Source organism: Lathyrus oleraceus, chromosome 3 (genome assembly GCF_024323335.1).
Source record: "Lathyrus oleraceus cultivar Zhongwan6 chromosome 3, CAAS_Psat_ZW6_1.0, whole genome shotgun sequence".
In the NCBI taxonomy this organism is placed as follows: domain Eukaryota; kingdom Viridiplantae; phylum Streptophyta; class Magnoliopsida; order Fabales; family Fabaceae; genus Lathyrus; species Lathyrus oleraceus.
The window spans coordinates 486,091,105-486,112,233 of record NC_066581.1 but is presented as its reverse complement, the minus strand read 5'-3'; the positions used below and the strand labels follow the sequence as shown (position 1 = coordinate 486,112,233).

Genomic DNA, 21,129 nt, shown 5'->3' with positions numbered 1-21,129 from the left:
TAAAGAAGAAGGAAATCTTATTCCTGAAGCTCAAGAATTCCAATAGTGGGTACCAGAAGATGCAGTCATGTTTGAGCCCGACATCATTGGCATAGCTAATGATAAGGCACGCAACATCAGAGACTATGTAATTTTTTATCCCAACTCCATGAATACTATAATCATTAGGCCTAAGATAATTGTTGATCAACTCGAGTTCAAGCCTATGATGTTTCAGATGCTGCAAGCTATTGGGCCGTATTCTGGATCTGCTAATCAAGATCCTCATCTTCACTTGAGCAATTTCTGGAGGTGACCATCAATTTCAAAATTCTAGGCGTAACAGATAATGCATTCAAGTTGAGGCTTTTCCATATTCTCTAAGGGATAAAGCCAATAGTTGGTTAAATTCCTTAAAGCCTAATTCCATTTATACTTGGAACACTTTGGTTGAAAAAAAATTGCAAGTATTTTCCTCATGTCAAGAATGCAAAAATTAGAAATGAAATCACTTCATTCAGATAAGGAGAGGATGAGTCCCTGTTTGATGCATGTGAAAGATTCAAGGAGTTGTTTAGACAATGTCCTCACCACGGGATACCTATTTGTATATAGCTTGAAACGTTTTACAATGGGCTGGTGCCATCTTCAAGAAACATGTTAGAGGCCTTTAGTGGTGGAGTTTTATCATCCAAATCTTATGAAGAAGGATACAAGTTGATAGAGAGCATCACAACCAACACTTACCAATGGCATGTTATAAGGGTTGGAGGAAGTCAAACATCAAAGAAACCTTTTGGTGTCCATGAAGTTTCTGAATTCAACGCTCCTACTGCTCAAATAGCTCAAACTCATCAGATGATGAAGAATATGATGACTACCTCTGAAGTAGCAAAACCTGAACCAATCAAGGTGGTTACTGGCGCGACAATAGTTGTCTGTGTATACTATGGAGAAGCACACTTATTTTAAGAATGTTCATCAAATCCTATGTATGTTAACAATATTGGCAACAACGAGTACAACAACCCCTACAATAACATATACAATCTAGGTTGGCGCAATCATCCTAATTTTTCATGGAGCAACACTCAAAATCAACTCAACAAACCCCAAGCAACAAAACACACTCAAGCACTGTAAGTCCCTCCTAGTTATTCTGCACCAAACTACCCTTCAAATCAAGGAAATAACTAGTTGGTGAATGTTCTAAAATCTTTCATTCAAGAGGCAAAAATTCAGTTTCAAACATAATGAGCAAGTATTAAAAACCTTTAGAATCAAGTAGGACAAATTCCTATTGCCCTTAGCTCCAGAAATATGGGAACTCTTCCCAACTCTATTGAAGCCTCTGCCACTACCTCAGGAGACAAGAGCATTGAAACTTGCAAAGTTATCAAACTAAGGAGTGGTAAATAATATGAAGGATCAATAAGTCAACGGTCAAGTGGAGAACTGACACCACAAGACACCAATGCAGAAAAAGACTCCGTTGAGGAACCAACCTCGGAGGAACAAAGAGGAAACAATGACAAGAGAAGTAATGAGGGCATGATTTTTGGTTCAGAAAAGCATAAGGGAGTCATGCCTGAAGCTGACAAGACACCAAAGATTTTGCAAGAAATACCACCACCACATTTTCCTCAAAGGATTAGGAATGCAAAGGAAGACCATCAGTTTGGTAAATTCATGGATCTTCTGAAGCAATTTCACATCAGTATTCCTTTGATTAAAGCTATATAACAAATGCCAAACTACTCCAAGTTCATAAAGGATGTGCTCACCAAAAGAAAAAGAGTAAGTGAATTTGCTACAGTTGCTTTAACACAAGAATGTAGTCAGCTTGTGCAAGGAATACTTCCACAAAAGCTGAAGGGTCCTGGAAGTTTTACGATTTTATGCACTATTGGAGAGTCATTATGTGGCAGGGCTCTATGCGACCTTGGTGCAAGTATAAATTTGATGCCTTTATCTCTCTTTAAGAAGCTGGGTATAGGTGCTGCTAGACCAACAACCATGACACTTCAGTTAGCTGACAAGAGCATCTGCTATCCACAAGGAAAACTTGAAGATGTACTAGTGGGGGTTGACAAATTCGTGTTTCCCTCCGATTTCATCATAATGGATTTTAATGATGATGAGGATACTCCTATTCTTTTAGGAAGACCATTTCAATGAATGTTCAATGATATCTAGTTGGGAGACCATTATTCACAAGAGTCTGCTCAAATCAACTGATGTTTTGGAGCAAGAATTGGGAAAATCAAAGTTAGAGGAGCATTTGAAAGAAGGAATCATGACTGGACCTTTGTGCAAATCATTAGATAAAGAAGAACCAGTGGAAATACTGGAGCTTACCAAAGAGTTGAAATATCAATGCAAGCCATCAGTAGAAGTTCCACCTGAACTTGCGCTCAAACAGTTGCCTCCTCGTTTAAAATATGCATACCTGGAGGCAGGACAAAAGTTGCTTGTCATCATATATACAAATTTATCTGAAGAACAAAGGTGTCAACTCCTGACACTTCTTAAGAAACACAAAAGAGCTATTGCCTGGCAGCTGTCTAACATCAAGGGAATAAGTCCTACTGTTTGTATGCACAAAATTCTATTAGAGGAAAATTCTAAAAATATCATTGAATGTCAAAGAAGATTAAAACCTATTATGAAGGAAGTAGTGAAGAAGGAAATCATCAAGTGGTTAGACGTTGGGATTATCTACCCGATCTCTGACAGCGTGTGGGTGAGTCTTATTCAGTGTGTCCCGAAGAAAGGAGGCATGAATGTGGTCACCACTGAGAAGGATGAGCTTATTCCAACAAGAACTGTAACTGGGTGGAGAATTTGTATGGATTATAGGAAATTAAACAAAGCCACAAAGAAAGACCACTTCCGATTCCCTTTCATTGATAGAATGTTGGGTCGGTTGGCTGAAAAAGAGTATTATTGTTTTCTAGATGGCTATTTCGGTTATAACCAAATAGCCATACATCCGAAAGACAAAAAAAAAACAACTTTCACATGTCCTTATGGAACTTTTGCCTTTAGAAGAATGTCATTTGGTATATGTAATGCACCAACTACTTTCCAGAATTGTATGATGGCTATCTTTTCAGAATTGACAGAAAACTCCACGAAAGTATTCATGGATGAATTTTCAGTTTTTGGAGAGTCATTTAATCAATGTTTGAATAATCTTGACAAGGTGCTAGCTAAGTGTGAAGAATGAAATCTGGTCTTAAATTGGGAAAAGTGTCACTTTATGGTGAAGGAAGGAATAATGTTGGGTCATAAAATCTCTAAAAGAGGATTGGGAGTACATCAAGAAAAGACAATTCATTGAGAAGTTGCCTCCACCTGTCAACATCAAATGATTAAGGAGCTTCTTAGGGCATGTTGGCTTTTATAGAAGGTTTATCAAGGATTTTTCCAAGATAACTAAACCTTTGTGTCAACTGCTCCAGCATGATGTGCCTTACGTCTTCAGTCTTGAATGTGATCATGCTTTCAACATGTTGAAGAAAGCATTGATATCTGCACCAATAGTAAGAAGCCCTGATTGGTCTAAGCCATTTGAATTAATGTGTGATGCAAGCGACTTTGCAATAGGAGAAGTGTTGGGACAAAGGCACAACAAAGTGTTCCACCCCGTATACTATGCAAGTAAGACCCTTATTGAAGCGCAAATCAATTATACCACTACTGAGAAGGAATTATTAGTTTTGGTATCTGCCTTTGACAAGTTCAGATCCTATCTTGTTGGTACCGAGGTGTTAGTGTACACTAGATATGTTGGCCATCAAGTACCTAATTGCAAAGAAGGATACTAAACCAAGGCCGATTAAATGTGTATTATTGATACAAGAGTTTGACCTGGAAATCATGGACAAGAAGGGAGTAGAAAATTTAGTTGCTGATCATTTATCAAGACTACCATAAGAGGTACAAAATAAGAGTGCATAAGGAATTCTAGAAACATTTCTAGATGAGAAGTTGTTGACAATCACTATAGGTGTGACCCCATGGTATGCTGACATTGTTAACTACTTGGTCAGTGGGTACATCCCACCATAGTTCAACTACCAGCAAAGGAAAAGATTCTTTCACATGTCAAAAAGTTCTTTTTGGGATGAACCATTTATGTATAAGAAATATGGTGACCAATTTCTAAGACGATGTGTGATCAATCTGAGACACGATAGATCTTGACATCTTGTCATAACGCACCTTATGGAGGACACTTTGGAGGGGTAAGAACTGCACTAAGGTACTTCAATCTGGTTATTTTCGGCCTTCCCTTTTTAAGGATGCTCATGAATTTGTTAAATCCTTTGATAGATGTAAAAGGATTGGAAATGTGTCTATGAAGCAAGAAATGCCTCTCACCAGCATCTTTGAAATAGAATTATTTGATGTATGGGGTATAGACTTTATGGGAACATTTCCCCAATCCTTTGGAAGTCTATATATCCTAGTGGCAGTTGATTATGTATCCAAGTGTATAGAAGTTGTGGCAACCCCAACTAATGATGCTAGAGTCATGACTAGATTTTTGTTAAAAAAACATATTGTCAAGGCATGGCACGCCTCGAGCTATCATCAATGATGATGGATCTCATTTTTTCAATAAGATCTTTGAAAACCTAATGGAAAAATATGGTATCAAGCATAAAGTTGATACAACTTACCATCCCCAAACAAGTGGTCAAGTTGAATCGTCCAATAAGGATATCAAAAGAATCTTGGAAAAAGTTGTTAATCCCACAAGAAAAGATTGGTCTAAGAATTTGGATGAAGCCTTATGGGCGTACAAAACATCTTACAAGAATCCCTTAGGCATGTCTCTATACAGACTTGTTTATGGTAAGGCTTGCCACTTACCAATTGAGTTAGAGCATAAAGCTTGTTGGGCCATTAAGCAATTGAACTTCAATTTAAACTCTGTTGGCCAAGCTAAGATGCTCAAACTTAATGAGTTAGAGGAGCATAGGTTGTTCTGAAGGAGAAGAGCGATCCAAAACGCAGCGGAATTTAAAATTTTATTCTTTAGTGATCCTTACGAATGGGCATGATCAGTGATAGAATCGTTACCTCTTATGGCGATTAAAACCTTTGATGTAGATTTACGGAGCGATCATGAACGTTGAATGGTGACAACGCCTCTACTCAGTCCACACAAACAGATTCTTTCAATCTCAGTGCTATCTGCTACAAATGAAGGCTTTGAGTGAGAGAGAGAGAGAGAAACTGTTGATTCTAAGTGTTGGCAGTAATTTTGGTAAAACAAAGAGTGTTCACAAGATGTTATGTGTGATGTCTTAACATGAGATATCCTATGTACCTGCTGGAGTTCAAGAACATGTTCATGCAAGATTGTTTCAGAATGCCACATACAATGCCATGGCTTCTGATATTGGATGTACCTGCTAGAGCTTAAATGAAAGACATGTTCATGCAGGATTGTTTCAGATGACATACACAAAGTCATGGCATCTGATATGGTTGTACCTGCTGGAAGTTATAAAAGGAATTATTGGATTATGCAGGATTTTTCCAGGATGTCAGACCCGATGTCATAACATCCTGTACATAGAACATTCAGTGTGAATGTCTGGTGTTTTATGATTGCATAATTAATGGCAATCTTTGTATGATTGAAGATCTGATTAGCTGGAGCATTCAATCATGGATTACAACCAGATTTAATTATTTTCCAAGGAGATCTAACCAGCTGTTATAAAAAGATTTAATTGGAAAATAGATTTAGGGTTTTCAAGATGTCCAAGCCCAGCTGGATGCTTCTATAAAAAGGGACTTAGAAAACCTGTTTGAACACACAACCAAGACTGAGCGAAATATAGAGAGAGAGCTAGGGTTTGTGTCTGTTTAGTCGTGAGACTTGTAGGTCATTCAAGTCATCCATTGATGATTGAATTGGACTAATTTGTGGTTATAATTTGTCACTCTAAAGCTGTTAAGCAAGAGTGTGTGTCTTCTTGATCAAAGTTGTGAAGCAAGATCAAGAGTGTGTCTTCTTGATTGAAACTATGAAGTAAAATCAAGAGTGTGTAATTGAAAAGTATTTTCTTTTCACAAGGGATTGTTGTTTAAAATCACTGGTGTGTGATTGTAGGGAAGTGAGTGGGTTCTCATATCTAAGAGTGCTTAGGTAGAAATTGCACGGGTAGAGATTAGCTGAGAAAGACTGTAACTTGTTGAAGTGTACGGAGAGTCTTTGAACTAATTCTATTTTAGTGAATTTCCTTCCTGGCTTGGTAGCCCCCAGACGTAGGTGAGTTGCACCGAACTGGGTTAACAATTGCTTGTGTTATTTGCTTTACCATTCTGTATTTTTTATCCATTGTGTGTTAACAAATATTAGTGTCGTGACATTACCTTCGACATCTTATATCTGATACCAGAATTTCAATTGGTATCAGAGCAGGCATCCTGCTCTGGTTCTGGGTGAGATCTAGGGGCAATACTTTCTGGTACAATGGAGAGAGATGGAGGATATGTTCATAGGCCACCAATTTTGGATGGTTCTAACTATGTCTATTGGAAACCTCGAATGGTAGCCTTTCTGAAATCCCTTGATAACAAGGCTTGGAAAGCTGTGTTAACATGTTATGTGCATCCTGTCATTACTAAAGAAGGAGAAGCCACCACTGAGAAGAAGTCTGAAGAATAATGGTCCAAGGAGGAGGATGATCTTGCTCTTGGAAACTCTAAAGCCTGGAATGCAATATTCAATGGGGTAGACAAGAATATTTTCAGGCTGGTAAACAACTGTGAAGTGGCCAAAGATGCTTGGGACATTCTCAAGACCACTCATGAAGGCACCTCTAGGGTAAAGATGTCTAGACTTCAGCTGCTCACCTCCAAGTTTGAAAGCTTAAGGATGAAGGAAGATGAAAACATTAAAAAATTTCACATGAGTATCCTTGAAATTGCTAATGCTTCAGGAGCCCTGGGAGAGAAGATGAAAAATGAAAAGCTGGTAAGAAAAATACTCAGGTCACTCCCTAAGAGATTTGCAATGAAGGTGACTGCCATAGAAGAGTCTCAAGACATTTCCAACATGAGGCTAGATGAGCTAATTGGCTCCCTCCAAACCTTTGAGATGGGATTGAATGATGGAACTGAAAAGAAAACCAAAAGCATTGCCTTCATATCAAACACAGAAGAGGAAAACAGTCAAGATATGGATAAAGAGTGGGCCAATGAAGTTGCAATATTGGGGAGACAGTTCAACAGATTGTTAAAGAAAATGGATGTAAGATCCAAGGAAAATGTCAAGAACATCTCATCTGACATCAGTAATGGAAGAAGAGTAAGGTCATAGGAGAAGCCCAAAGAAGGAAAAGAAGTAAAGTGCTATGAATGTGATGGGTATGGACACATTAGAACAGAATGTAGAACCTACCTAAAGAAGCAGAAGATGAGTCTTGCTGCCACCTGGTCAGATGAGAGTGATACAGAGGAGGCTGCAAATCTTGTGACTGCTTTGACAGGAAGATGGGGATCTGATGAAGACTCAAGTGATGGTGAAGTAACCTTTGAGGAATTGGCCTCTACCTACAGAGAGTTGTGTCATAAAAGTGTAGAGCTGGGCAAACAGGTTTTAAACCAGAAGAAAGAAATAACTCAACTTGAGAATGAGAAGGTAGAATACTTGGAAACCATCTCCAAATTGAAAACAGAAGCTGTGGCTCTGAAGGTCAAGCTAGATGAGAGTCAACAAGTTGAGAGCCAGAAGATAGTACAACTGGAGAATGAAAAGGCAGAACATGTGGAAACCATCTCCAAGCTAAAAACTGAAGTTATGCTCTTAAACTCAAAACTAGAAGAGACAACCAAGTATGTAAGGATGCTAAACAATGGATCTGAATCCTTAGACAAGATTCTCCAAACTGGAATAATCACAGGAGCCAAATCTGGAATAGGGTACCATAAATCTAAGGCTGAAAGCAATTACATTGGTTGCAAACCTCAAGCTAAACCTAAATGCAGCAATAGTAAGAGCAGTCCTAAGATGTCACATCATATGTCACATCACCAGAAGAGAAAACAACAGAAAGGCAAACATCAAAGATGGAGATGTCATTACTGTGGGAAATTTGGACACTCAAGGCCCTTTTGCTATAAGTTGTATGGTTACCCTACCCCTGTTCATCAACAGACTCATTATCAACTCAGACCCAAACAGCACAAGCCTATCAACAATAAGCAATGGGTTCCTAAGACTAATGTTACAAGTCTAATAGCTCACAAAGAAGAGTGGTATTTTGATAGTGGATGTTTTAGACACATGACTGGAAACTCAGACTTGATAACTGATCTTCACCCTCATGACATAAGCTATGTAACCTTTGGTGGTGGAGCAAAGGGTGAAATAAAGGGGACAGGCAAGCTTAAGTGTCCTGGAGCTCCTAAACTTGACAATATTCTACTGGTCAAGGGCTTAACTTCAAATCTAATAAGCATCAGTCAGCTAGGGGATCAAGGTCTGAATATCATCTTCACTAAAACTGAATGTCTGATTATTAACAAAGACATTGAAGTAATTATGGAAGGAATCAGGACCAAAAACAACTGTTACATGTGGATCTCTCAAATGGATGACCCCTCTAAGATGAGTACAGTTGCTAGAAGAACCTTCAAGGGAAATGAAAAATGTCAGACAAGGATGTTACACCAGAAGCTAAGACCTAACCTCAAGGAAGAGAAGGTCATGATGGCCCAAACATTTGAAAAAGGGGAACATGTGACTGGTTGTATGCAGTCTGAAGTTAGTGAGAGCTTTGTTAAAACTGGGATACAAGGGGCTATTGAGATAGAAAGTATATCAAATGAAAGCAACAATTCTCAACCAGGTTGGATGAAACTACTGATAATTATATACAATGTCACACTCAATGTCATGACATTGTATTATGACAACCTGTATGATACAACTATGTCCAAAGATCCTATTCAGCACAGCTGGACCAAGTACATTATTTGATGTCATCACTCATTTAGAAAATATGTGAAAAACAAACTCATAGTTCTACAACATGAAATGTAACTAACTAACAAGGCTGCAAGGGATTTGTATGATGTCCAACTAAAATATGAAAGGGGGAAATTAGGTGCTTGGTTTCTTGAAAAAATATGGCAATTAATGTGGAGTGGAAAAGGTAACAAAAATATTGTCTGCCCAATGAAAAGAAAAAGCCACATTAATAATGAATCAGCACCTAGTATTGGAAATAGTATCTATTTCATTTGCACGCTCTGCCTGAACACAATTCTTTCCATCTTCATCAAACTGCTCAGAGAACCTCTGCTAGGGCAAAGAAATTTTCCTCAAAAGTTCAACAAAATGTCTCAACATCCATCATCATCTAGCTCAAAACCCCTTCATACAAGAACTCCCTCCATGAAGTTTCTAGATGAAGACTTGATGGACGTGACTCCTCTGCGTATGATACCAGGTGGCGTCCCAGGCTCCTCTTCCATGGCTGGAGCTAACCAAGTTACTAGGATACTGAATGAAGAACATGGAGTCAAGGATATGTTTACCCCTCTGTCCAGAAGGGATCCCTCTCCTGAGGTGGAAACCCAAGCTGAGAAAGATGATGACTCATCTAAGACAGAAAAGGAAGTAGCTGCTGAGGGACTATGTTCTCTTGGAAAAAATTTACCTAGCAGATCACCTGGTACTACTCAGGATATTGAGGAAGAAAGGTCTGAGGAAGAAGATGACACTTTGGTCAATCTTGTGAAAACTAGCATAGCTAATAAATTGAGAAAAAGGAAGAGTATGGCTGAGATAAGGACATCTGGGAGAGATAAAAAGGTTGCTGCTATAGGCCCCTCCAAGTCTTGGAGTAAAGTAGAGGTCAGGAAGAGGAAAGAAAGTGAGAGCTCTGAATCTGATGAGGATGTCGAAGGCGATGTCCCAGACATCTCCCCTGTTAAAAGAAAGGCTGTAAAGAAGTCTCCAAACAAAGTGGTTGCTGTTCATCTAGACAATATCTCTTTTCACGTAGAAGGTGGTGCTGCCAAATGGAAGTTTGTCACTCAAAGAAGGGTAGCGGTTGAAAGAGAATTGGGAAAAGAGGCAGTTGAAGTAAAGGAAGTCATGGAGTTAATTAAGGCAGTTGGTCTGATGAAAACTGTTACTGCTCTGCCTCAATGCTATGAGGGGTTAGTAAGAGAATTCATTGTGAACATCCCTGAGGAGATTTGTGAAAGGAGCAGCATGGAGGTCTGCAAAGTTTTTGTAAGGGGTAAGTGTGTGAAACTTTCACCAACCATCATCAACAAGTTCCTAGGGAGAGGAACTGATGAATGAGTAGATCTAGAGACCATAGACAATGAGGTCTGTAGGATTATTACAGCTGGCCAAGTTAAGGAATGGCCTAGTAGGAAACACCTATCAACTAGTAAACTAACGGTCAAATATGCCATCTTGCACAAGATTGGTTCAGCAAATTGGGTACCTACTAATCATGTCTCTACCATCTCCATTGTTCTTGGAAGAATCATTCATGCAATTGGAACCAAGATAAACTATGATTTTGGAAAGTTTTTGTTTGACCAAACCATCAGACATGCCTCCACAAATGCTGTGAAGTTACCCATTGCCTTCCCATCCATTATTTGTGGTATTATCTTAAGTCAACAACCAGGCATACTCAATACAAATGACATGCCAAGCAGAAGAAAAACCCCTTTATCCATTCATTATAAGCTGTTTGAGGGAAGTCATGTAAATGATGTTATCATGACATCTGCCAGAAGAGAGCCTACATCTCAAGGAAGCTTAATTGATCAACTGAAAGAGACCCACAAGGAACTGGAAAATGGAATAAGAGTAGCCAAGGCAAGAAAAGAAGCTTTGGAAGTTCTTATCTGCAGCATGGAAAAGGAAGAAATGGAGAAGGCTGCTAGAAATTCAGTTGCAAAAGCCCAATCCAGTGACAAATCTGAAAGTTCTGAAGGCTCTGAAGGTGAAAGTGAAGGTGAAGGTGATACTTCTTCTTCTGATTAATGGTTCCTGACTGTGTTGAAGACTGGTAAGGTGAAGTCTGTGAGAAGTGCTGGAAAGAGTGATGGAAGTTGGTCTGCTGTTTTGAAGGCTGATGTTTTTACTGTTTTTTTAGAAAAATGTAATGTGTGGCTGTCCTCTTTGATGCCTGTTCTGTAATATTTAGGGCTCTTAAAGAGTTCCTTGGATTTGTTCATTATCTCAGCTATCACAACTGTGTATAATGATGGTTTGTACTTCCTGAATATTATGTTTTAACATGCTTAATATTATAACATCTGACACTCTCTGCTAGGCTAATAGACATTTATTTTGTCTGATTGGTCACCTTTGGTCAATTTTGACTAAAAAGGGGGAGAAGTGGATATATGGAAGCTATTGTGGAAGTTGTGAAATGTATATGGCTGGACTAGAGGACAACTATTATTGAAGGAAGTGCACAGGTGTTAAAACAGAATGTTATTCTGTTTACAGATGTCAAAGGGGATGTCTGATATGGTGTACAGGTGTTGATGTTGAAGCAGATGTCATAATGACATTCTGGCTGGTACAGGTACTGAAGTTACAGTAGCTGATATTTGATGCTTGCACAGATTTAGGGGGAGAAGGAGTACCCTTGTGCATTTGTGTGTCTTACTAGTTGCATCCATAACTAGTAATTCTGTTTGTTGCACAAATTTAGGGGGAGGAGAAGTACCCTTGTGCATGTGTGTATTACTAGTAGCCATAGCTAGTAATTGTTTTTGCTTCTGCTGCTGATTAAACTACTTTTAAGTTGTTTAACTACTGATAGTTTACCTTGTGAACAAAAAGGACAGATATATGTTTTAGCCAAAATTTTCCAAATGGGGAGTTTGTTGATTCTAAGTGTTGGCAGCAATTTTGGTAAAACAAAGAGTGTTCACAAGATGTTATGTGTGATGTCTTAACATGAGATATCCTATGTACCTGCTGGAGTTCAAGAACATGTTCATGCAGGATTGTTTCAGAATGCCACATACAATGCCATGGCTTTTGATATTGGATGTACCTGCTGGAGCTTAAATGAAAGACATGTTCATGCAGGATTGTTTCAGATGACATACACAAAGTCATGGCATCTGATATGGTTGTACCTGCTGGAAGTTATAAAAGGAATTATTGGATTATGCAGAATTTTTCCAGGATGTCAGACCCGATGTCATGACATCCTGTACATAGAACATTCAGTGTGAATGTCTGGTGTTTTATGATTGCACAATTAATGGCAATCTTTGTATGATTGAAGATATGATTAGCTGGCGCATTCAATCATGGATTACAACCAGATTTAATTATTTTCCGAGGAGATCTAACCAACTGTTATAAAAAGATTTAATTGGAAAATAGATTTAGGGTTTTCAAGATGTCCAAGCCCAGCTGGATGCTTCTATAAAAAGGGACTTAGAAAACCTGTTTGAACACACAACCAAGACTGAGCGAAATATAGAGAGAGAGCTAGGGTTTGTGTCTGTTTAGTCGTGAGACTTGTAGGTCATTCAAGTCATCCATTGATGATTGAATTTGACTAATTTGTGGTTGTAATTTGTCACTCTAAAGCTGTTAAGCAAGAGTGTGTGTCTTCTTGATTAAAGATGTGAAGCAAGATCAAGAGTGTGTCTTCTTGATTGAAATTGTGAAGTAAAATCAAGAGTGTGTAATTGAAAAGTATTTTCTTTTCACAAGGGATTGTTGTTTAAAATCACTGGTGTGTGATTATAGGGAAGTGAGTGGGTTCTCATATCTAAGAGTGCTTAGGTAGAAATTGCACGGGTAAAGATTAGGTGAGAAATACTGTAACTTGTTGAAGTGTACGGAGAGTCTTTGAACTAATTCTATTTTAGTGAATTTCCTTCCTGGCTTGGTAGCCCCCAGACGTAGGTGAGTTGCACCCCAAACTAGGTTAACAATTGCTTGTGTTATTTGCTTTACCATTCTGTATTTTTTATCCATTGCGTGTTAACAGATATTAGTGTCGTGACATTACCTTCGACATCTTATATCTAATACCAGAATTTTAGAAACGAGATTACAACTGCACAAATGCTTCTGCACAAGGGTTCTATTTATAGAACCACATGTGTGGGCTGCAAGCTAAAAAGCCCACTTAAGTGTATGTGGCCCATATCTTATGATATGCCAAAATCACTTAAGCGTGTGGTACCTTACCATATTTCATATTCTACTTAAGTACACCGTACCTTACGATGTTCTACAATTCACTTAAGTGCACCGTACCTTATGGTGTTCCTTAGTTACTCTATCTCTCATCAATCCGTCCTTTTGTGTGTGACCCTGTAGGTTTTCGCGACATTAGCAATTATATTAAATCACGTATTTAACATGATAAACAGTGAGCGGTATATAGAAACACATCACTGCTACCCAAGACATGAAAATGTCATGTGATCTGACAAATCCTTTTGTGATAATACTTATGTGTATAATTACCCTTTTGCCCTTATGTCTATATTGAACACAAGGCATAAACCGGGTCATCCTTGTCCAGTTCAATATTGGACCCGCAGGATGGGAAAATTCCATCTAGGTCACTCATGTCCCTCAACATGCTTCATGGAGTACCCACCAACTGTCTTTATGGTCATCCAGTTACAGACAATGTTTGATCAGCAATAAGGCACTCGACTCTGCATCTAAGGTACATAGTGGTTTCAGGTCAAAGGGTAGTATACACCATTATCACCATGAGAATAACTTATGACACTTAACATAACATTCTATATAGTATTCTCATAGCGGGTCAATCCAGTATAAGTATTACTCTCAATATTCATACTTATGTTTAAGACTTGATAACTCCTTATCCATGATCCATGAGATGTGATCATCAGTCTATATACATAATAGTCTTAATGCTTTAAAGTTATCCCACTTCACAACAAAGCTCGACTACAGATACTTTAAGAATAGTGTCCTTATGTTTAATGGGATCTCATGATTAAGTCACACTTGATACATTAAACAGACCAACTATTCTAGGGACTTTACTAAACAAACATAATAAAGAAAAAGCCTTTTATTATTAATAAATAATTCGATACAAGTACCAAAAGTATTGGCCTCTAGGGCTTACACCAACATGTTCTCCTATGAAAATGCTGAGTTGTACAAAGAAAAGACCAAGAGGTGTCATGATAGTAAGTGCCAAAAGTGAGAGTTGGTGGAAGGTCAAAGAGTTTTGCTTTTTAACTCTAGATTAAATTTTTTTTCTGGTAAACTGAAATCAAGATGGTTAGCCCCCTTCAAATTAGTGAAGATTTACCGTCATGGGGCTGTTGATTTATTGAATGCGAAAATTGGTGAAAAATTCAAGGTTAATGGACAAAGGATTAAGACCTATTTTGGTGACCCATCAAACAACATAAGGGACGCCCTCAATTTCATTGCTTAAGTTCTTTGATTTAGTCAGGCTATAAGACCTTAAAATAGTGCTACTGGGAGGAAACCCAACTTCATGTTTTTTTTATTTGCTTTTAGTATAGGTGACTAACCCACTGCTGCTGAAATTTCGGTCCACTGCCAAGAGGTGTCATGACATTTGGGGGTTATTAAAATTGAAGTGAGAAAGGAAGAGTCAAATGCGAAAAATGATTAAATATGGAGAGACAAAGGACATGCTGAGTTGGAATTTGATGGTCAATTATTTTTAATTGAAAAATTGAGAGATTAATGGAGGAGAGAGACTGGAATACATGTAGATAGTTGAGCTCCGTGCAATGACGTCAGCAATAACTGCTCTTATGTGCTACGTCAGTTTGGGAAACAACTGCTACACGCCACATGTGCGCAGCAGTCGCTTTTCAGAAGAAAGTTCAAAAAATTTCTTTCCCTTCATCACATCATTTATCCGTTCAGGTCCCTTTTCCCTAACCACCAAAAAGAAAACTCTTCTCTCTCACAAAGGAAAAATCATATTTCAACTAAGTTTCTCTCACTTGCTACCTTTTCTCTATTTACCATCGCAAACCCTAAATTCATTTTCACACTCAATCACCATGGAACTCGAGATTTCTGGAAAAGATACAAGAAAGTTGCCAAGAAGAATGCCATTTCTCATGTTGTTTATTCTGATTAGGAGGTTAATGCTGCTGAAACATTCATCAACGGTGAAGTATTTAGGAGCTTCACTGATCAGTTTTGTGGTATGGGAGTCTTATTTAAGAGAGGCTTCATTTTTGATGTTAAAGATGAAAATCTTGGGTTACTAGGCAACATCGGAAGCATCATTCGGGAAATGAAGTGGGTCAAGATGTGCAAACAGCCAGGTCCCTACAACATCCCTATTGTGAAGGAGTTCTACTCTAACCTCACTGACCCAACCAACAAAAGGATGTAAGTAATCGTTTGTGGGACTAAGGTGGTCTACTCCGAAGCCACCATCAACATGATTATGCGTCTGACTGAAAAGGAAGATGAGTATCAAGATTTGCTACAAAATTTGATGATCAAGACTATGATATCATCATGGCATCTCTATGCAATGAAGGTACGAGATGGTTGGAGTCAAGTTCTAAAAAGAAGGTAAGAAGGATGAATTTACGTCTGGAGTCCGAGGTATGGTATAAGTTCCTTAAACATTCTCTCCGTCCCACCACTCAAAATGAGACTATTAGAAAATCTAGGTTGTTACTACTCCACTGCATCACTTCAATAAGTGAAATCAACATCAGAAAGATCATTGTGCGAGATTCATGCGTGTTCCAAAAAGAAAGATGGAATGGTGTACTTCCCCTGTCTCATTACTCTGTTGTGCAAACATCAAGGTATTCCTGAAAAGGCCACATACGAGATTTGTCAACCACATGCAACCTTTGACAAGGAAGCAATCCAAACCTTGATGAAGCCAAAAGGGGGGAAGAGAACAACGGAGGCAGGATAGGAAAAGACTGTTGAGGAAAATATTTTGAGACAGATTGAGTGTTGTGGAATGTCCTGTTGTAGATGCAAAAGGACCAGAGGGATTTCTTTAAGTTTCAGAAGGAGCAGTTTGAATGGAAGGAGAGACTTTATGCCACCCAAAACCCAACAAACATGATGGATCCACCCACTTTTCCAACACACATCTTAGGAGAGTTGGAAGAAGAAGAAGAACCTGAGCAGGTTGTTATTTAAGAGAAGGCTGATAATAAGAAGGAGGGAAAGAAGAAAAGGAAGGACAAGAAGAGGAAAAGTAATAAAAATGTGGTTGTGGGAGAACCAGAGGTAAGTAAGGGCGTACCACTGGAAGACAAGCCCAATTCACCAAGGAAGAAGAAACAGAAGAAGGAAAAGAAATCAAAGAAAGAATCACCACTGTTGTACCACCAACTAACAGCCCACCGACAAATTTTGATTTGAACCAAACTGATAATGAGGAGGAAGATGATGATCATATTCTGAAAGAATTACTAGTGAAGCTGACAAAGATAATGTTGAGATGAACGCCACCCCTGTAAAAGAAGTTGAGGTATAAAAAGATCTAGATTAATCAATTGGACAAGAAGAGGAAATCTTAAGGAAGATGAACAAGTATTAAAGGAGGATGAAAAGGTTGTAGACAAGGTAGTTGAGGAAAAGGAAGAGTGGTCAAAGTACTACTCTAGCACTGTAGAATCCACCCTTGGGTCCTACAAATTAGAGCTCAAAGGTAGCCCTGAAAAAGAAAAGGTTGAGAAAGAGGCAAGTGCTGGTGAGACTCCAGTTTCCACCCCAGAGGAAACCCCTGTCAAGTCAACCCCTATCAAGAGCCCCAAAAAAGAAGAGTCCTCAGAAGAAGGCCCCTACGAAGAAAAGTTCGAAGAAGATTCTGGTCATCAAGCCAACTGTTGAAGAGAATAAGGAAGAGGAGACTGTCATGACTGAAGTTGCCCCTAGAGCTGAAAAAGAGAAAGAACCAAAGCCAACTGAGAGCAAAGGAGCAAATAAGGAACCAATGAGAAAGAAAGCAAAGGACATTGTTGTCCGAAAAAGTAGAAGACTTCGCACATAATTGGTATTATCTTAGAGGTAAGTGCAGGCACGCCCATGTCTATCAAGCTGACAGTGAGGACCTTGTCCTTACTTTAAATTTGGGGGAGAGGTGGCTTTTGGCCCAGTGCTTGCCTATCTTTATCTTTTTCCGACATTTTTTCTTTGCTATGTTGATTGCTAGTTGGATATTCATGTTTGTCTTGTTTCCGATATGTTGGTTTCATCTTATTTTAGGATATGTTGATCTTAATTTGGATGTTTTTATTTGATGAATGAATGTTCTGGGATAATCACCATGTTTAATTGTAGCGGGAAATTCATGATCATCAAGCTATTGACAAGCTAAAGATCAATTAACAAGAGTCACCACCGCGCTTTTATTGTTTCCAAGGGAAAAGGGAAAAAGTACGAACAAAACCCAAATAGTAAGAAGTTTTCAAATAAAAACTAATAAAAGTCAGAGATTGCAGGTAAGAGGGTTGGTTACACAGAGGGAAGGTGTTAGCACCCAAAGTGTCCTAGGTACTCCTAGGGAGCCCTTTTTGTGTGCATATGTATTTTGTACAAAGTGATGTTTACAAACAAATAGAATGGGGGATGAGAAAATAATTCATTAATTATATTTTTGTGTTTGACAAGACCTTCGGTCTTGTGCCTACGTGTCGCAACCTGAAAAATACAGTGCGCGAAAAAACAACCGGCGAAAGAAAATGACAGAAGAGTCGCCACCGTGCGTTATTCATCCCAAAGGAGGGAAAGGAAACGCTCTGAAAAAGGAAAGGACAAGACGGGATCTTGCGACCAAATCTTGGGTTCGGGAGTCGGTTATGCGAAGGGAAGGTATTAGCACCCCTACGCATCCGTAGTACTCTACGGGATCCACTTGTGTAGTTCTTGTCTAAAGGGTGTGGGTTTATCTAATGTGTTATTTACTAAAAAAAGGGGGTTAAATGAAAATGACTCGCGCGGATGTCGCATCCACTGCATACGTATCTCATCTGAATATGAGAATCAGAGTCTTCGTAGCTCGGCTACCTAGGGGTTAAGGGTAATTGTGCTCGCTAAGACATCGCGTCTTATGCCTACGTATCTCATCTGGCCTGAGAATCAGAGCAAAACGTAGTTCGGCTAACTATGGGGTTATGGATTGGGTTTTGGACGAACGACGTCACTACGCAATCTACCGGATGCTCGACCTTTGGAGACTTACTCGCCTATAGTAGAAGGAGTTAACGTGTTGCTTTGGGTTTTAGGGTTTGGGATGCTCAAGGGAAAAAGGGCAGTCCTTGACGAAGGAACCGCGCTACCTGCAGGGATACGAACACATACAAAACAAACATGTATAAAGTAAATGTGCCAACAAGGGGGCTCAGAAGTAAATAAACAAAAGAAAACAAATGCCTCCTATCGAGGTCTTCCAGCTAAGAAAGCGATAAAATGCGGAAAAGAGGTAAAAGTACCACACGGATAAAGATCCGAAGTAACAACAATTAAAGGAGTAAGAAACCCAGGGATCTCCCAAGCTAATGTCATCAAAGAAAGGTGAGTCAGTACAGGTAATCGGAATGAACCTCCAGGGGGTATCCCACAAATAAAGTGGGAAAACCATGCAAACCATCTCTGCAAGAGTCTGTGAGTCCTCACAAAAACTCAACAAAAGGGTTAGTGAAATACGATAAGCATTTTTTTCATGGATAACAGTATGGTTTCAGAAACCTCAAACCCTGTTGCATACATTTCAGAAATCATGTGATTAAACATTCAAGGCATAGGTTTCACCCATTCATGCATAATTAAACCCGTGGGAAAAAACATAATGAAATTCATCCATCATACCTCATACATTCAGATGATCCAAATTAAGAGCATAAAATCATGGGAATGAGGCAAACCTGATGGAAGAGACCGGTTGAAATCAAATGGCACGGTTGGGTTTGCAAGGCAATGTTAGGGTTTGCGTGAGATGAAAGTGTGTGAGTCAGATTGAATTTTTTAGAGCTGCCTGGGGGTTGCTCTGAGTTCTCTGTCAGGTTTTTCTCCAGGTTTTGTCAAGGGTTTTGTTTCAAGGAAACCTCAGAGTATTTTGCTTCTCTTCCTTTTTCTGTCTGATCTCCCTCTTTTATAACCTGATTTTCATGGCTTTGTGGGCTCAAATGAGAGAGGTCCAAGTCCAAGTTTTTCTATTATATTTTATTTATTTTTTTATTATTATTTTTATTTATTTTTTTATTTTTGTAAAAAATTATTTTTTATTTTTTATTATTATTTTTTTCGTTTTATTATTATTATTATTATTTTTTTATTTTTTTATTTTTTTATTTTTTTATTTTTAAAAAAGGTTTCTTGGATCTAATTCTGATTGACATGATGAAATGCAATATAAAATGCTAAATGAATGCATGAATGAGGAGGGCAAATTTTGGGGTGTTACACTACGTACCAACATAAAAATGAGGGATCAAAACCTCGTAGTTCGTGCTAGAAATTTCAAAATGGGTGTATTAATTTTAACAAAATTAAATTTGAAAGGCACAAAGGCCTAAAATGGTTTGAATGGGTTAGTTGTTTTTTGGATTTTTTGAAAGTTTAAGTCAAGTATGATTAAGTTTATTTACAAGTTTGATTTAAGAAAAGGAGTTTGAAAATACAATGACATAAGGCCAAAGTTTCTATCTTTTGCAAAAGTGGTCAAAGTTTAGGACAAAAGTAATTCACACAAAGAATGTTTTGAAAATGGAGGGAGAGATTTTAAAATTAAAAAAATGAGGAGAAGATGAAGAGACTACCCTATGCACAAAATTTAAAAGTTTAAAGTTGAAAAGATCTAACCAAATGGGAGCAATCCAATAGACAAGTATGTCAATAGAAACCCAGAATTCCCTTGGACTTTTTGAATTAAGCAACACACAAATGCACAATTATATCAATCTTGAAGAGCAAAGACATCAAATAAAAATGGCCTCATCCAAGCTTATCCACTTCAATGATCTCCTTCAAAAGAGCCTATGTAGCAGATAAATTCCACAAGTCACAAGTTCAACATAACAATTTAACAATGATCAATGTTGTAGATGAATCTGGAGAGGTCTAGGATGATGTATCAGATGGATTCAAACTTGCAAGTTCTTGGTTTTTCAACAAATTGGCATTGGCCAAGTCCATTAGCAAAGAAATGATGCCTAAGTTCTAAGTCCAATTGGGGGAAGATCAAAACAACAGTCCACTCAAAAGTCTTTTAGGGTTTTTGTTATTATTATGTGCATTAATGGCCAAAGACCAATCAAACAAACAAAGCAACAAAGTATATCACACAATATGGTCCAAGTGCACAAAGTGAAAATTGCATAAACATAAACAATTAGAATAATATGTACAATGACAAATGATAATAGAACAATAAATGTAAATTGCTTTAAAGATAAAAGCTTGAAAGTAAAAGTTAATGGTTAGTAAGTTAATGGTTAATTTTGTTTTGCTTTTTGATTTCAAGACATTCTTTGGAGAACACTCAACCCAATTGCCACAAGCATGGATCCTTGAACCAAAACATCTTCCAAAGGAAGGAAAGAAGGCCAAGTTTCCACACAATACCATGGAAGAGGGGAGACTTACAATCTCACTAACTAGAATGCTTATGCCTTTTATGTCACAAATTTAGCGCTATGTTAAGCAATCGTAATTAGACTTACGTAGAGGTCAAAACTATTTGAGGCCGGCCAATAAACTTTTGGTGTTAATGCATGTTGGAGACATAGTATTAAGAACTATACTCATTAAACATACCACACACAAAAAAATATGCAAAAGGAGTGGTCTAATCTCATCCATACTCATGTTAATCTTTCAATCAACTAGCATTAGGATTTTGAGATGTCAATGGCCAATTGAAATGAATGGATGAAGAAGGGGTATTAGATGAAGAGGGAACGGGATGAATGAGATCACAAATTGGTAAAAGGAGGACTTTTACCAAATTAATATTATTCATTCATTTTGGGAGATGGAACGTAATTCCATCAATCCCCTAAATCCAATAATATTAACTTGACAAAGTCAAATCAACCTTGACCAAGGCCCAACAACAAATGAGAAACTCAATTAAGTCAATCCAAATGGTCAACATA

At 38.2% G+C, this 21,129-nt stretch overlaps 1 protein-coding gene and 1 non-coding gene across 2 annotated transcripts; one reads left to right on the top strand and one right to left on the bottom strand.

Moving 5' to 3' along the window:
* Positions 1 to 471: 471 nt before the first annotated feature.
* LOC127132919 (small nucleolar RNA R71) lies at positions 472 to 578 on the bottom strand. Its single transcript, XR_007806923.1, has one exon. It is a non-coding gene; the product is annotated as a small nucleolar RNA R71 (small nucleolar RNA).
* Positions 579 to 1,725: 1,147 nt separating this feature from the next.
* LOC127131782 (uncharacterized) lies at positions 1,726 to 2,157 on the top strand. The gene has a single exon (XM_051060690.1). The coding sequence runs from the start codon at positions 1,726 to 1,728 to the stop codon at positions 2,155 to 2,157; it is 432 nt and encodes a 143-aa protein (XP_050916647.1).
* Positions 2,158 to 21,129: the final 18,972 nt, after the last annotated feature.

What these genes read in the sequence shown, in the direction of transcription:
- LOC127131782 (XM_051060690.1), top strand. Translation starts at nt 1,726, where the DNA reads ATGCCAAACTACTCCAAGTTCATAAAGGATGTGCTCACCAAAAGAAAA.